We start from the raw sequence: 18,850 nt of genomic DNA on the forward strand, positions 1-18,850 counted from the left end.
TTTGGTGTTAACAAGTCTCTGTAATTCAGGATAAGACTGTCTACACCTGGGTCAGATTTGTCTAAACTGAACTTATCCCACAGTGGGAAACACATGTAGAAAAGAGATTAAATTATTTATTCATCCCTTTATGTATTTTGCAGCAGTAATTCAGGAATTAATTTGCTCAAAGACATCATAAAATTTGTGATTTGCTTATATAAAAGTGTGATTCCTTTTAGTACTGACGGCATTAATCTTAAAATCACATATCAAAAAAGCTTCAGTGGGAAAGTAGACCATGTATCTTCAGTGGAAATATTGAAATACTCACTTGAGCTATCTAATGAGAATAAAAAGGGAGAAAATCACCTTTACATGCGTATTGCCGCTGTGTTTCAGAGCAACTCTGTTATTTAGTGTAAAGCAGATAAGAGGCTCACTGAATGTGCTCTGAGGAATTTCAAAATGAAATATTCAGTTCAAAGTTGATTACGAAAAGCAGGTTTTAAAAGATATGCAAGCAACTGACGGTAAGAAGCTTTGCATATCCTTGCCATGAATAAAAATTGTGCTGCTCAATTGGCATTCAGTGCCAGCATCACACAGATAGTATAACTCAACTTTGAACTGAGCTTTGAAGAAATTACTAAGATGTTTAGTGTACCTGTGAAGCACTTTTATAAACACTCCACGTGGAATAAGTATTTCATACCAGTTTGGCTCACTGTAGTGTTAAATGCCATGTTTACTGCTGATTATCTGTCATATTTATATACAAATGTAATGTACTGTGCTGTTTTTTTGGGTAATCTGAACTGAATGAGTCATTTTAAATTGTTGTCCAAACTGTAAATATTACCATTATTGCCATGCATCTGTAGTCAAAAATAAAGGTATTGTTAGTATTACCTGGTCTACATTGTATAGCTTTTTTTGAATGAAAGGGAGATGCGCTGTTTGAAAAAAGTATCCAACTCAACACTTGCAAACCTACTTTAATGCTCTTTAGATATGCACATCTGCATTCATATCAACATTTCATAGTAATACGGACAAACATGCATACGGCAGGATTAGGGGAGATGGGGAGTTTGATGCAGGAATGCAGTACATTCCTCTTTAGATCTTAACCCTGTAAACAAATTGGTTCATTGGGGGGGAGGCAGAGTTTTACCTATGGAATATGATGTATAGCCATGCATGTCATTTGCAGTGCTCATAGATTGTGTTATATAATCATAATGTTCTGTTGTCCTGCTTCGTAAACTTAACACATTGCTTTGACTGTTGTCAATTTTAAAGACCATTGACACAACTGCTCTTTTTGCAGCTCTACTGGGAGAACTGCAAATCACGCACCAGGAGGTCACATGATACAGACGGGAGACTTAAAAGAGTCTGTCTTGCTCTGTTGCCCTATTAAGTGTTATCCTCAATGATAACCGAGAGAGGGAAAAACATTAGTGATAGGATTGTTAAAGCCATTCAGGATGATATTGCCCCAGCAATAACCCTGATAACCCACAACCTACATTGCAATTTTAAATATGGGTCTTGCATAAAATGTCAACCCAGTTCCATTTCAGCTAACTGAGCTCACACACTGCTCAATTTGAGAATTCCAAAACAGCAATTTTATTCTAAAAAATTTCCCTTGTTTAAAGCCCATTTGTGACGGGCCCATTTGCTGAGGTCTGGAAAATGTAAACCAAAGATAGGAGTAATTGCTCGACAGCAAGTCAAGGATCAGTTGAAATCCTACCAAAGGTCTATTTTTTAAAAAAATAGACTGATTAAACATCCACTATTGCTGTTTCATCGTGTTTAAATGAGCAGTTTGCTAGGTTTTTCAGCAACAAATTAAAGTTGCTGATTCGATTTTTAGGATTTAGGCAATATTCTCCAGTTTATATTTTTTCAATAAAACAATTCAATATCACCTGGGGATTTCTCATTGAATGAATATTAGATAAAGCCAAAGTAAGGCTTATTATGAGTAAGATTTTCTTTCTTCAATAAATAAAGACGCACTGCAAAAAGGGCAAATTTGAAAGAGCTTCAGCTTTCTCCTTCCAAGATAAAGTAAATGAAGCATGAACTGGAACTTGGGTGATGTATGATAAAGCAGACATGCGGATGGAGATAGGAAGGGTCCAACCTTATATCAGCAGCATTTTCTTGGCAGTGATGGTGGTTGTGCTTTCAAGCACAGAAAAAGTGCTTGTGAGGGAGAATGCCATTTTTTTTTTTTTTTTTAATTCCTTCCCTCCAGGTAATTTCCATTCTACATTTAATGTCTCTTTAGATGTAAGCCACCATTTTTTTGGGGGAAAAAAAAAAAAATCACAAATTGTTCTTGTATGTAATGCATTTTTATTGACTCCCATTACTCTTGTTTTGCAGGAAGTGCTTACAGAGAATGCCTGGATAATGGTACATGGGCATTGAAGATCAATTACTCCAACTGCGAGCCCATTTTGGAGGAGAAGGTTAGTGTGGTGACATCAAAACAATTCCTCATTTTCTTATAAAAACACAGATTGCTATCACAGATGAATACTCAAAAATATTGTTGCCACTTATTAATGCTCATTGAAATGTGTTATTTTAATGATGCAGATGCCTCCCCGCCATCAGCCCTCAAAAAACAAACACAAATGCTGTCCTGCCTGTTTAAAAGATGGAGGATAAAGAGTGCTGTTCATTTGTGTTGTGCCTTGCTTGACCTGGTTACCTCTAATTTTCTCTCTAGACTCAGTATTTCTGGGTCTTGCTCTATTTCCTTTAATAATTTTAAGCCAAGACATCTGAAGTGTGTCATTGACATTTGCTTTTCAATTCACGTTATCTAGATCTAAGTGTATTATGTATTTCTTGCTGTTATTCATACGGCAAAGAAACGATCTGCAGTTGTAATCCTTAGTAATTGTTAATGATCTAACAAGGTCTGCATTTGAAAAACTTATTTATTTATTTATTTATTTTACATCTCGCTATATAATAACTAATGTGTGTGTTTCCTTTTCAGAGAAAATATCCTATGCATTACAAGATAGCTCTGATCATCAACTACCTAGGCCACTGTATTTCTGTGGGAGCTCTAATTGTGGCCTTTATTCTCTTCTTATGCTTAAGGCAAGTATAGAAATAATCTGAAATGGGGCTCCTGTGTGCAACAGCCCAGATAGAAGATAATCAGTGAAACTGATGTTGCATCCTAATGCTGCTTGTCATTAGCTTGCTCATGTCAGATAAACAAATCTCTGCAGCTCGACTCGGTAGCTGACTCTAGTCCCAGACCTGATGCATATTTTCTAACACATCTGTCCTGAAGGCAGCTGTGAGTGCTAGCTTAAATGCAAGCAGCCTCAGAAGCCTTTTTCTCACTGTTAAAGTTTAATTATTATGTAACTGCAGGAAAATTCTTATCTCTTGCTGAGCCAGTCTACTGTAACGCTTAATTAATGTTGATTGTATCATTCTATATAGGCTGTACTACTCTTTGACCTTTTTTCTTGAACACTGTGCTATATATAGCATGAAGGGGTTATGTGTTAAATCTTAAGTAGCTTTCAAGATAGAGTGACCTATATTTTAAGACCTAAAATCTAAGTTTGAATGAATATGCTTTTATCTCTGGAGGCATGACTGAGTGCAATCAAACACAAGGGCTTTGACTACATTTTAACAATAGATTGCATGTCAACACTTTGGGATGTCAAGTTTTAAAGTATAATTGCATGATGATGGTGTGGTGAAAAAATTAAACCTGCTATGCTCTCTGCTGCCTGCCAAATTCATGATTAATTTCTCTAACATGCATTCATTAAGTTCAGCCAGACTATAGCCCTCAGGCCCTCATATTTTCTGTCTCTTCAACTGTTTTAGCAACTGATTTGAGGGGCATAGAAAGACAATGGACTTCCACAGGGTATTTTGTGCAGATTTATACTATAGAAGGGACAGAGTACCGCAACTTTACTTTATATCAACACTCAAAATCAATTCAGCTCATACACAGCTGTGACTAGCACTTGGCAGACTATAAACTCTTCTTAGATACATGCATTTATTTAATTCCCTTGAGCCACAGATAGTGTGTAAAAACCTCTGTGAGAGAACTGCAGCATAAACTCTTGGTAATGCGACTGCAAGCCAAGCATCTGTTACTCTAGTCCCACTCACACCGTAATCCCTTCATCACATACCAGCTCCAGGCATGCCAGGCGTCATGTTGGTACTTTATGCTAAAGCAGGGGGTGGGCAATTATTTCTTCCAAAAAAACACACAAGTAGCAATGATTGTTGGAGAGTGGCTGATTATTGGCTAAATAATTTTTTTTTTCCATATATAAATGTGATAAACACATAGTCACATGACCAGACCTCTTTACGTCCTGCCTGTAGTGCTGGAGGTAAATGTCTGACACAAACCTGTACAAGAGGGAGTCAGTAAAATATTTAAATAAACAAATATAAATAAAATATGTTCTTTCAAGTGTCTTAAATTATTGTCAGACTAAACAAAACAATGAAACATGTTTCACTGTTTTGTTTAGTCTGACAATTATTTAAGAAGCAATCCCTGACAGCATTATTCTCCACAAACAGAGCTCCCTAAACCTTAAATTCAGTAAATAAGTTATGACATTATTCCCACCAACGTGTGGCTTACGGCATCTGTTACACGATCCCCTGAGAGAAATGTTGGGATCTACTTCAATGAGACTGCATCCAACCAGCTCAATATCTTATTTCCCTCAAAACATGTACTCATTGCAATCAGAAACAATTTCAATTCCAGTTTCAAAATTATTTCTGTGTCCACTGACATTGCAATGATGATATGTTGGTTAGGCATTATTAAATGGTGGCTGCTAATGTAGCTGCCCAAACATGAACTGAGTTTAATTTGTCTTGGAAGTCAGACCTTTGTGCTGGAGTTCATGTCATACCAAAGTTGTTAGCGTTTTAGTTTCAAGCCATTTCAGTAATATTAGTGTATTTTTTAAAGCCATTTTTATTTTGCATTAGTTTCAGTTCCCCCATTTTCTAAGAAGCACATAAAATAAATCTTGTTGAATTTGTCATATGTTGCTTTTTAAAAAGCAACAACTTCATGTTACACAAGGAAAAACAATCTGCCCGGGCTCCTGGCTAATTGAGATGAATGCCAAAGCAAAAAACAAAAAACAAAAAAAACAAAAAAAAAAAACAATTAAAATCTCAAAAGGGCCGTACACTGATAAATTTATACAAATTTCAAAGCCCATGCATGTTTTTGTAAGTTAGCTCTTCTGAGAAATAACAGTGAAAATCACCATGCTGCTTATGTTGTAGGAGCATACGGTGTCTTCGAAACATTATCCACTGGAATTTGATCACCACCTTCATATTGAGGAACGTTATGTGGTTCTTGCTTCAGTTGATTGACCACAATATCCATGACAAAAATGAGGTATAAACATTTTTTTTTACTAATAGTAATTACAATAGGAGAGAGAAATTACAAATGTTTATTGATGGCAGTAGTCTGTACAACATTAAATGGTTTCATAGTTATAATTTGATTACTTTTGGATAACTCTGTCTCTTTCTCTTTTCAGCCTTGGTGTCGATTAAGTACGACAATATACAACTACTTTGTTGTGACCAACTTCTTCTGGATGTTTGTTGAAGGATGCTATCTTCACACTGCTATTGTTATGACCTATTCCACTGATAAACTGAGAAAGTGGGTTTTTCTTTTCATTGGTTGGTGTAAGTATGCTCCTGGTTTTATGCCATAAAGCTGAGCAAGTTGGCTTTCAAATTATATTAGTGTACAATGTTCATTAAAAAAAATACAGGTTTAGAACGGAGACATGTCGAGACAATTGTTTAAAGATGAATTTTGGTATCAACATCTCCTCCATCCCACCAAACATCAAAAGCCATTTGTTCATAATACAGGGGACTTATTTTTAGTTATGAATACAGGAAACATCCTTTTTGTCTGAAATGTAAACTTGATTTGTGGACTATTCTATTCTATTCTATTCTATTCTATTATATTCTGGCGTGGAACTGCTGTAGTAGGACTTTCCAGAAGTTCTGTTCTTGAGGCTCCTGTGAAGTATTTTATACTGGCTAGAAAAAAACAACAACTTTGTTTTTGTTCTTTACCTCAAGTAAAAATAGACTTCTTTGATTGTGGAGCATGTATAGCTTTATATAAGCAATAAGTTCAATCTTGTTCTTCTTTAAAATCAGTTTAACTTTAAGCAATGTCGTCATTAGATGTTCTGGTGTCTGAAGCTAAAAGCAGTTGACATCAAAAGTCTACAGACACTTTTGTACATTTTTGGAAAACAGTCACAATTATCACAATTGCCAAAATAATAACTAGCCAACAAAAAGAGCTAGGAAAGTAAGTCAGCCAGTCAGTCTGAACTTGGGTTTTCATCATGTAGTAGACATGTCATCAAAGCTTATTTGCAACTACACAAAGTTGATGGATCTAACCATCCACAACCTGACAGAAATGCATAAATTAATGTAGTTTGAGTTAATGCAGCTGAAGCACACCTCCTGGTTTGACTGCTCAAGTGTAGGGAGCCGACTCTTATTTCTGCCTCAACACTCAAGCGAGTAGAGTTGTTCACACTTCAACTGCCTTAATTTACTCATTCTACCCTACATCTTACATGTCAAAAGGGAAATTTGGGAACCAAGACGGAAATACTCGTTTAGCCGTACTTGGCGGAAGGAGGGTAGATCTTAAGTTTCCAGATAATTTTTGATTTAATCTATTTCTACTTTTGAAACAGTTAATGTTCAACACAGATTAGATTATTAGAGTGCCTTACAGGAGCACTTAAATTCTTGGAATTATTTCACAGTTTGTCACATGCAACTACATATCTTGACAAAACTTTTAACAGTGAAGCAGATGATTTGTGTTTTTCAACATTTATAAAAAACAAAACAAAACAAAACAAAAAAACCACAATTGTGGTAATTAACTGTTCTCAACATACTAATAAACAATATCCAAGTCATCCAAATAAATTCTGGAGCTACCAACTGACTCAATTAGTAACTGAATAGAGATCCACATGTAAACTATAAATCAATCACTCCACAGATCTCACCTTTAAGGGATCACAAGCCATGTAAGGAACAAAGCAAAGAGTGGCAGTATAATGCTATAGGGATGCTTTCCAGGAACAGCACAGCTAATCAGAACTTTTGGGGAAAAAAATGTGTCAATACTTGAAGAAAACCTTTTAGCGTCCTCTGAAGACGCTTGAGATTTGAGCAAAGGTTCACCTTCCAGCAGGATACATGTACCCCAAGCGGGTACATCAACAGACATGCAAGAATGTCTCAAAGTCCTGACTCACACAATAGAGAATCTGTGGTAAGAGTCAACAGCTCATCTTCGCATGTTCTCCAATCACTCTGACTTAATTTGAGCTCTTTTCAAAGGAGAATGGGGAAACATGTAAAGCTGGTAGAGCCATTTCAATATTTTTTTCTCCATATCTCATCTATGTACAACTTTTTTATTCCGTAAAATCCCAATTATTACGACACTTTTTGAATTTGACACTTTTGAATCGAAACATATTGTCTAGTAAACAATAAATAAATCATTCAAACCAAATCCATGATTTATTTGAGTCCATTGTTAAATAAACAACTTTGTTGTAATGAAAAAAAACAAACTTTTTCATTACTTTTTCAAGAGGAAAAAAAATATAAATAACTGTTCAAGTTTAAGCTCAGTTGGAGAAACTTTGATGTGCCTGGCATAGAATAGTTGATGAACATTCAAAGTTTAATTCATGTGACACTTGACAGATTTGTTTAAATGTTTTATTTGTTTACCATTTCAAACGGATAGGAGTCAAACTTAATATTAGAAAGTTTAAAGCATATGACAGAAATCTTTCTTAGATATTTACTATGTCAAAGCATCCTCAGTGTTTTCCTTACACTTTGGATCCATCATCAGTTTGAGAAAATTAGTTTTGGTTCCCATGATGTGGTTTATGTCTGTCGAGTGTCTTTATCTGTAAAGTGCAGTTTTGGTGAAACCCTTTCAGAGAAGGACAACAGGTAGATGTTTTCGTCATGCTGGCTTTTCGTTAATATCACTGTGATGGAGACCAGGGGTTCCATCCCATGTTGATTATTGATATTATGTTGTTTTCAGTTCAAATGTGTTTTGTATTAGTTCTTTATTTCAGTTACATGGTGACATTTGGTGAACATTCTTTTTGGGTAGGGAGACTGGCCATCTTTCCTGTTCAATGTGGGGGAAAATGTCAGTTTGTTTTGATTTAGATTAGTTCAATTTGAGTTAATTGAGTATTTGCCTTTCTGGGTGTGTCTCAGCAAGGTGGAGCAGAGAGGGAGACGAATGCTCCTGGAGCATACCAGCTTCCATTAGCAGGGGGAATACTCTGAGGATTTATATTTAGTTATATTTACTTTTGATTGACTTTAGGTTAGTTTAATTTTAATAATTTGCATGCATGTAAATATTTGTTGGATCATTTATTGTTTGTTAGTTTTGTGTAAGTAGTGTTTGTCTTTTCTTTTTGATCACCCCTTTACCTGGTGTCAGTGTTGGAACTTGCCTCAGGTATAAATGTCAGCTTCTTTGTTTCACTAAAAAACAGGTGTTGGTGTAATGAAGACTTGGAGCTCCCAAATAAATCCACCTCAAAGACATTTGTTGCCTCATTTCCTTCTTTAACGCAGAGCCTCCGCCGGTCAAAGTGACAATCACCATTAACTGATTATTCTGACCTAGTTTTTTCACTGCTGCTGTTTGAGATTAATGGAGATCATTACTTCAAAAGTCAGAAGAGGACTTTTAAAATGAACAAGTGCAAACATACTGTTAAAACAAAATATGTAACTTAGATCACCTTTTCTGTCTGTATTCCAGGCATTCCATGTCCAATAATTGTGGCTTGGGCTATCGGAAAATTGTATTATGAAAATGAAAAGTAAGTATTTTTTGTTTGCATTAACATGACAAAAGAAAGGAAAGATTGATGCATTGTTTTCATCTAGATTTGTTTAAGATTGTTTAAATGTACATTTCTTCATTTCTTTTTGTATTTTTTATTTTTTTTCTTTCAACAGATGCTGGTTTGGTAAAGAGCCTGGGAAATATATGGACTACATTTATCAGGGACCAATTATTCTTGTGCTTCTGGTCAGTAGCTGCAAGAATCTTCAACATGTTGAAGATTTACGTTTTGCACTAGAAAAAAAAATTCAATACCATCAGCACTTTTTTTTTACACCTTCTTACTGTGAGTTTTGTTTGGGATGACTTACCAGAGTTTTACTTATTTTTTACACTGAAAGTTGCAAATTGTGTGGAGAAACAAACCCAAATCACTCGAGAACACAGCAGAAAATGTTGCAGTAGACTGATGACCTATGTTTGCAACATCAAACTCAGGCATCACTTCATATAATGCAATGTCCAACCAAAGAAGATAGTAATGAAAGAAGCTCTAACTAGAGTTCAAGTGATGATATATCAAAATAGGACAGCAACTCTGAAAAAATGTAAGTGATTATTATGGCACGTAGGATCTAACAAACAGGTGATTATTAAAGTGCTCTTTGAAGAGCAATGTCAACCTATATTCACCACAGTGACAAATGATTATTTGCGACAAAGTAATTATATGTGGTCAATCTAAAAGTGTGGAAATATTTCCACAGATACAATTTCTGCTGCAGTTCTGAACAGCTCTGTTATTCTAACATGCATAGACATTCATCTGTTATCCTACAAACGACTGTCACAAGAATATTTTATACTGAGCAGCAATGCTGTGATTTTTGTAAGCCTGCCTTTCTCCTCATATCAGTCAGCGTTTTACTCATGACAGTTTAATTGCACTAAGTAGTTGGTGACATGTTATTTTGAGGACACTGTTTTGCCACTTAAAATTTACAATTTGATCTGAAGTCAGGTTTCTCGTAGGATGTTGTTTGACCCTAAAAAGTCACATTAAGCCAACCGCACTCATGTGGTAGAAGGCTAAAATCCTCAGACAGGATCTGTGCTCAATCGTTTCCTTTCTTCACCGAGCTTATTTGGCTGCCACATGGAGAAAAACATTTTGCCCACAGCTAATTTATGCTAAATATTTAGGAGGAAAGTAGACAGAAGTCGTATCAAAAGTATTAACATAACAAAATAACAACAAACACCCAACCCAACAAACATTATGCTCACAAACAATGGTCTGACTGTATACTCACTTCATTTGTATGTGTCGTGTTGTTGCATAAACTGTGTTGTAGTCTTCTCACTCAGCTCCAGTTTGTTTATTGCTTGCATATACAGCAATTTTATAAATTCCTCTTAGAAAATTAATTTTGGTCAGAAAACAAACTGCTTTCTGTAGTCATAGAAAGCACAGACATGGTTCAGGACCATGCTCTTCAACACACTAAATCATATTCTTCTATGTGTGGTAGAGCCTTTTTATAGTAGAAGCCATGGCCCAAAAGTTTTTTTTTTTCTTTTTTTCTAAACCTGATAAGCACATCATACAATGTCTGCATTGAAAAACAACATTGTGACTTCTGTTTTATGGCTCATCCTTTTTTTTTTTTTTTTTGCCACTTGTTTAAACACAAATGTGAGATGCTTCAAAAATAGACCCATGAATAAAATTGTGAAACAAAAGCTATTCCTTTATGGCATCCAGATTTCGGATCTATAAAGTGAATCTTACTATTTCCGAAAAAAAGAAAAAAAAATACTTTTTGTTGGACAGTTTTATACCACCCCTTACAATCATGAATTATTATTGTAACTACCTTGGATGCTCTGATATATCGTGTTCCTCCCTGCTTTGCTTTGAGTTGTGCTTTGACTCGGGCTGCTCTGTGCTCTCACAGCTTACAGACAGCGCAGTAAGCTTACCGACAGCTCACTGAGCTGTCTGTTCTCACCAGATAATTGTCCTCTGTGTTCTTCACGCCAGGTCATTACCACTGAGCTCAACTATGTTTTGTTCTCCCTTTTTGCTAGATAAACTTTGTTTTCCTCTTCAACATAGTACGAATTCTCATGACCAAACTGAGAGCTTCAACCACATCAGAAACAATTCAGTACAGGTAAGGAGTTTTTATGTATGCTTGTGTCGATTGTCACGCTTTCTACTTCTTCAGCTTTATGTGAAATAAAAAAACAAACAAAAAACTGTTCATTTTGGTTCTGAAATACACTTTGTGGTATACATCATAAACATGCTTATGCTCAGACTGTACACTAAAACACATTATGGATTATTTATTTATAAACTGCAAGTGTTGACACCTGGGATTAAAACTCCAAATCATCAGATCCTAGTTATCTTCTCTACTTGCAAATTAATACATAAACACATCATAAACAGTGATAGCTGCACTGCAAATTTGCCTTCAGGTCTGCTGATGTTTCTGAAAAATCTGATGCCTATTCACATTGATCAGTAAGACAAATACACAAGAGAAAAGTCCTTAGTCAAACTGATTTGCTTTGGATTTATGTTTCATTTTGCCCCTAGCAAGTGTCACCCTGCCCATGTCAAAACCCTTCACTGTGTCCGATAATCAAAGGCCAAGGGATGCAGCCCAAAATTTTCCCCATACGCTTTCTTTGAAAATAAAAAAATATATATATTGTTATCTTACCATTTAAAAATTGCTGCAAGAAATTCTGTCACCAAATTAATCTGCCATAGTAATTGTTCCCACTTCATCTTCTTGCCTTCTGTGTTTGCAGCTGTGTTTTCATGGTTCAGTCACCTTACAAAGAACCAATGGCAGGCATCAGGTTTGGATTTAATGCTGTGAACACAGTAGAAAGGTTTTGGATTAGATGTGTCTGTCATGCTTAAGTCCCATATCAGAGTGAGGTTGGGGTAATTACAGTGCTTTTTGCAAAAAGGCTCTTTTATTTAGTCCCACCATTAACCACTAGAAAAAAGTGGAAAATCTCTCATGTGCCTGATTGCTAAAACAGCAAAGCTTGTTCTCAACAGCTGCTATCAGCGTACATTTTTTTTTTGACTTCCCATGGGAACATGTTGAAGAAAACAAAGTGTTCGTGGCATCACAGCTCAGACTATTTATATTCAAATTCAAGGTTTTGAGGCTGGCTGTGACAGGAGTTTGTTTTTGTGGGTTTTGAAGAGATAAGCAGATGGTATAGCAATATGTAAAGCATAATCTGCATAGCATGTTTTCTTTTAAATGTCATCTCCTAATTGTTTCCAATCTGAATTTACATTTGTTTCTAGTGTTTATCAGAAATAAACATTAGGATTGATATAAATGTCAATCCCCTGTTACTGACATTCATATCACTACATTTTTATTTTGTTTTGTTTAAAAAAGCTTACTTAAAAGCCCTCCTACAGTGGAGCGTTGTTCGTTTGGTGCTGAATGAGAGTTATATAATTGTGATATACCCTAAATTAATTTGCATTTTTAACTGCTGACCTTATTGATTTGTTTTCTACTAATAAGGAAAGAAATGCAGGACCATTTGTTCATTTTGTCTTGGTGCAATCACAACCTTCAATGTATTTTAAATGGATTTCATGTAATGGGTCAACACTAAGTAAGTCATGATTGTGAAGTGTAAGAAAAAGCACAAGTGGTTTTCAGAATTTAAAAATAAAACAAAACATAACTGAGGCAGAACACAGATAAACAACTGATCAAAATTCAACTACTAAAAAAGTCAAACAACCCAGGAGAGAGAAGCAGATGGTACAAGCAACATGAAGAGCCAGAATCAGGAGAGCTGACTCAAGTGAAAACTGACTCCCCTCTTTATTGCCTTTATCTGCTCAGCTCTCCCTCTCAGTGGTTCTGCTCTGCTTACAGCAGAACTCTGTTTTAATTGGTAACACGGTGGCCTTGTGGCCAATCATATGTGAGGATATAGGATCATACCATTATGTGAAAACAGGGAGGTGGACAGACGTGGGAGTCAAGTGGAGAATTTTTCTGTCACCTCAGTCAGTAGACAGTGGTGAGGAGGAAAGCTCATCAAAAAAAACCTCTTAAATATAACTGACACCCATAAACGAAGCAACATCTGGCACCAGTTTAATATAAATAAAATAGAAATTAATGATTATTAAGGTTCTGTTTGATAAGTTTGCCTGCAAAGTTAAACAACACAGGCTTGTTAATTTATTTTTGTGTTTGATGGCAATTAAACGTTTTATTAAAATGTTACACAAAAGTAATAATTGCTGCTTTAACATTTCAACAGAATAAATACATAAAGTTAGGCAAGTATGAGGCATCTCACAAAAACACTGAGTGCAACAAGATTTATTCAATTAAAAGAGCTGAACTTCTAATCACTGCATCCAATCTGTCTGTGTCTGAGGTATTATTATTAAAGGTACTTGGATACAAGTTTCAGTTTCCAGATTTGCAAAGCTGGTAGAGTTGTACCACAGAAACATTCTGGTGTAACACCAGCAAAAGGTGATATGGACTCGTGGGCAATGAATACAAATGGACTGCATACCTTTCAAATTTGTATTTGAAAAAACAAACAAACAAACAAAAAAAAAAACATTGTTCACCTTTAACTTTATTTTGCACTGGTGTCTCACCAAAACACTAATAAAATGCAATAAAGTTTGCCCTCATAACAAAATAAGGAATATTCAAAGAATCGCATAGTTTTGGAAGGAGCTGTTTAAAAGTCACTTATTGAAAAGTTGTTATTGGCTTTCAACAAAAACACAGACTCTGACTATCTTGTGAGTTGGTACTGTGATTTCTTTTTCTTTTCTGCACAATGTCTTATGATTCCCAGAGTAAGATATTTCTGTAAGTGGAAAAAAAAAGAAAGGAAAAAAAGCTGCTGTTCATGTTAATTCCTTGTCTTTGCAGAAAAGCTGTGAAAGCTACACTCGTCTTGTTACCTCTGCTGGGGATCACCTACATGCTGTTTTTTGTCAATCCGGGGGAGGACGACATCTCTCAAATTGTTTTCATCTATTTTAACTCCTTTTTACAGGCTTTCCAGGTGAGAATCATTTTCTTTCACACAGTACAACAGTGGGCAACCGCCGGTGTTTTTTTCTTTTTTTTGCCAGGGTTGCATCATTTATTTGAGCCGCTTTTGAGTTTTCTGGTGGGAAAATAATTTGAGCTAGCATTCTGGCTGTGCTTACACAGTCTACTTCCCTCCTGCCTTATGTTCTGTACTCTCACATGTCAAGATTAGCCAGCACATGTGGGCTAGTTTTCTACTCTGTAGCTATTCCTTTTATTGGTGTATTTTTATTTTTTTTTAATCTATGGATAAATGGAAGGAGGGCTGGTGACTCATATTTTTTCCGCAGTATAATGGTAATAACTTTTTTTTTTTTTACTTGTGTTTTATAGCATTTGAAAAGATATGGTCTTATATTTTACTTACGCTGATAATGTGTCTTATTCTACAGGGATTCTTTGTGTCAGTCTTTTACTGCTTTCTAAATGGAGAGGTAAGTCACTGATGTTCGACATTTAAAATAACATTAATCACTGTGGGTTTTGATTCATGGTCCTAATAAGTCCCATATACATCTCCTCAAATATTTTAATGTCTTTTTTTATCTAAATGTGCTAAAACTTAATCTGACGGAAGCAGCTTTAACCAAAATGTATGTTATGAAATAGTCTTCACATACATTGAAATTTTCACTCTGTAATGTTTCTCCTTTGACATGATAGAAAATTGCTTCAAGTGCTGCAATTATCATCTGATTAAAAATAAAGGCAAATTCACAGAATGCCAATAGCTGTCTGACAGTAATCAAAACCAGTTTTAATATAGAAAATTTGAGGATAATTAAAAAAAAAAAAATCCCTTCTCACCCTCCGCGGGTGGTCTTTCATCCTCTGAGTTACCTGAAACTAAAAGTTGATTATATTTATGACTTGCACATTGAAAAGCTTAGAAATATTAACATCTAATTTTGTACAACGTGAGAGTTCAAAGTCAGCTTGCTATTTTATTAATTTCTACCAAATTGTGGAGACTGAAATGAATCAGTTCTTCACTTTTAAAAAAGGTCTGGTCGTTTCCTTTTTCGTAAACAATAGCAATGTCACACTGTGAGGAAAATAACTATTTGATCCCCTGCTGTGTCTTTGCTCACAAACAAATGGACTGACTCTAAATTATAAGGTGGTTTCATTTTGGTGTCAAGCAGTATATATATATATATATATATATATATATATATATATATATATATATAATCAGCATTGTGTGAAATTAAAAAAAATGGTTTCTATGACATTGTGTGTTATTTAATTGCCTACAACACAACTAGTATGCTGACTCTCATGAGCAGTTATGAGTAGACATAAATATGTCTATTTATTGTTTACAGAAGTCCTTATCTCCACTTTTTACATGAATAAATCACACCTGTTCACAGAATTTATATCTGAATTTGCTGCAGAGCTGGATAGATCGCACTGTGAAAGAATGCCAGAGACAAGCCAGTAACTCTCAACAAGTCTGGAACGGGCTCCACGAAAATTAAGAAAACACGTGTAGTTTGGTCTTTTGGAGTGACTATTGAGAAATGAGAAAACTATTTAATAACCATGATTCTCCCTTGATCTGGAGTTCCATGCAAGGACTTGACTTGAGCAAAGTTTATAATTATAAAAGTGAAGGGTCAGTTCTGAGATACACACGAGGAACATTTCAATGATTTAAAGGCAGATGGGACCACAGGCACCAATGATGCTGCTGGGAACATACTTTGCTATGTCATGCATTGATATCTTAAATCCCATAAAGAAAGACCATTTACATCATGGTCTAAGGTTTTTCTGTTAAGATTAAAATTACTCAGGATAAGCTGGCGAGACATTATTGTGGGTCAGGCTTTGTCTATCACCGCGTGCATGCCTGCATCCTTTCTTTTGGAGTGGTATGGCTAGACTTCTCCTCTAGTGATGTAGATCATTCTCCCCACACGTCTAAACAATGCATGGAAGGATGAATCAATGAACAAAGAGCATAGTCTGACAAAAACTACTGTTTGGAGGCGTTATCGTAATTTAATCAAAAACTTGTTCAGACACCAGTTTGTTCTTTAAAAGTAAACCTTGTCTGATCCAGAAGTAAAATCAGACTTCAGTAAAGTTTATTAAATTTAAAGCCATGGGAGTTCATTAAACTTCCGACATCTAATGAAAGTTTGTTCTTCTGGTGCAGAAAGTCTTTTTTAATGTTAGAAAACTTAAGGACAAATATTCTACCAGAACTCTGAGAGCTGTGGATATGAAAGTTCAGCATAGCAGGTCACATGAAACAGACAAAGAGCAAAACAGTCGCTCCTCAAATGTAAAACTAATTGTAAATAGTGAGAAGGCTTAAGCTCAAAGCAAAAACCACAGATACAGTTTTTGAAAATGGAAAAATGGAAAAAGCTGAAAAATACAGCCTTTATTGTATTATATAAAACCATAGCATATTGTTTGTAATTTGGTATATCCAAAGAGTAGAAAAATGGCCTTGAATTTAGACTTCATATGTTTATTTACTTATTTAAAGATGTTTCATCCTATATCTGTAATGTCGGTAAGAATGTCGATAAACAGGCTAGCATGATGCCTCGGCTTTAGTTGTCTGCTTTTTTAAAACCTTCAACTTCAATCTTCACTTTTTACTTGTTTGTTCTACTTGAAAAGGAAATTGCTGCTTATGTAAATTCACAGCACATCTCATGTAAAGGCACTTTGCAATACAACAAGATGCAATTTTCATAGAAAAAAAAAAAAAAAAAAAAATATATATATATATATATAATCAATCCAATCCAATCCAATCTTACAGACAAATTCAATTTCACTTACAAATTCAACCTGAATTGCACATTCCAATTAGACCCTCATTGACAATGCAGTGAAGTTCAGTTGTGTTTCAGGTTCATAAGCCAGCGTTTTACATTTTATGCAAGGAAGATGTATATTCTATCCTTACAACCTGCTGTTTTTGCTCAACATTTCAGGTCCGTTCTGCAGTGAGGAAACGGTGGCACCGCTGGCAGGACAACCACGCTCTTCGAGTGCGAGTGGCACGAGCCATGTCCATCCCCACATCGCCGACCAGGATTAGTTTTCACAGCATCAAGCAGACCACAGCTTTGTGAGCGTGGGAATAAACTTTATCCCTTCTGACATGCTCATCCAGAGAACATCCTTCATGATTTTGGTCCAGCATTCTAAATTAGGCTGAGTACTTCACAGTAAACTGCTTAGTGTTGTGTGTCCAAATCAACAAGACACTCCTTTTTACTGCTGAAGTTTCAAATACTCATGAATTAGTTTGCTAGACGATGCATTGTTTTACGGAAATGTACAGTGTGTAAAGTACAAGATTTGAAATTCTTTGAAGAATGTTTTACAGCAAAGATTAATCACCATTCACCAACAAAGCAGGTCTTGCTTTGCTTTTTATTTCTGTCAAATAGCTGCTTAGTGGTTATTTATGGGAAGACAAGAATTTAGCAGGATCTGCAACTCATCCACTCATAGACATGATGCTGAAAGAGTGCAATCGATAAAACTTGAATTGTAATTGACCACAATGCAGCCACTTGTCTGCCAAAACAACCATTTGTCTTGAAAATGATCAGTAACTAAGAAAATCTAACTTTCTTAATAAAAACTGGAAACGGTTATTTTGGATGGAGGTGGTAAAAGGGAAAAGTTTTGTCTTATTCTGTCCTGCTTTACATGTTGTCGGGGCATTTCTTCACACAATTTTACTTTCACCTCTCCTCTGGCCATTTGTTCCCAGCACTGTTATTTCTCCCAAGTGCAAAAACAAAGAGGGAACTGATTGAAAGAAAAGTCTACTTCAGGACATGTTTGATGCCACTGGTTCCCCAATCCCAAGTTAAATCTCGAGTCCAGACAAGCAAATCTAAGATTATAGTTATTATTTTAAGAAGTGAAAATGATTCTTAGCCATTTATGCAATATTTGCATATAGAGCACAAAGTGTTGTGCACGAGTATATCGTGCATGTGAAGTGAAAGCAGATTAAATTCTTTTTGGCTTTATGAAATCCTCGTGGCTTTCTCATAATCAGTGTCACAACTAAGCTTTTGCTGCTGAAGAAGGGAAGCCTGATGGAGTGGGAACCAGTCACATCCCTAAAGACGCGCTTCGGTCAGGTCAGCGTATTCTCTCAATGTAATGCCAGCTTTTACGTCTCACAAGGCTTATCCCACAAAGTCATGGAAACAGCCATGTGTCTGCTTTGGTATTTGCCCAAAAAAACTTTTTGCTGAGGGATTAAAAGAGGATGAGAATTATTGATTTTTTTTTTTTTTTTTTTTTGGAAGAGATTACAAAAATAAAAAAGCATATTTATTGATGATCTAAAATGCTGCTGATGTTTAAGCCTGAGTCATCAGATCATCTGCATAATTATCTAGAGTTGTTGAAAATGTAGAAAATAGATTTTCAAAAATAAGTGTTTTAATTTTTGAATTTCTGTTAATACTCCAAGTAAACTCTTACTAGTTTTCTGTCATTTTGATTCCACACAGTGCGTCAGTTAAATAACTAAATGTATACATGTGTATCTCAGTACATTAGAATACCACACTTTTTCTTTCCAATAAACTTTCCATTAAAATACTTGAATAAATCACTTTGTGAAGAGCCTGTCTATTTAGCAAAGATCTTTTTTGCCCTCATTGAGGAAGATGTTAGTGACCCGTTACTGGACAACTGTCTTGTCAGCAGTCCTGACAATAACTATGAAGGCTTTAAGATGAATTCATATGAGCCATAAGATAATACTATA

The 18,850-nt window shown here is 35.4% G+C and overlaps 1 protein-coding gene across 1 annotated transcript; it reads left to right on the forward strand.

The window, feature by feature from the left end:
* The first annotated feature begins 2,020 nt into the window (after positions 1 to 2,020).
* crhr2 (corticotropin releasing hormone receptor 2) lies at positions 2,021 to 18,376 on the forward strand. The gene is made up of 9 exons (XM_088014715.1): positions 2,021 to 3,117; positions 5,323 to 5,440; positions 5,589 to 5,742; positions 8,924 to 8,984; positions 9,124 to 9,196; positions 11,042 to 11,127; positions 13,915 to 14,050; positions 14,472 to 14,513; positions 17,043 to 18,376. The coding sequence occupies exons 1-9, from the start codon at positions 2,990 to 2,992 to the stop codon at positions 17,181 to 17,183; spliced, it is 939 nt and encodes a 312-aa protein (XP_087870841.1). The 5' UTR covers positions 2,021 to 2,989; the 3' UTR covers positions 17,184 to 18,376.
* Positions 18,377 to 18,850: the final 474 nt, after the last annotated feature.

Source organism: Poecilia mexicana, unplaced genomic scaffold (genome assembly GCF_051168715.1).
Source record: "Poecilia mexicana isolate PSO_F unplaced genomic scaffold, ASM5116871v1 scaffold_17, whole genome shotgun sequence".
NCBI classification, from domain to species: Eukaryota; Metazoa; Chordata; class Actinopteri; order Cyprinodontiformes; family Poeciliidae; genus Poecilia; species Poecilia mexicana.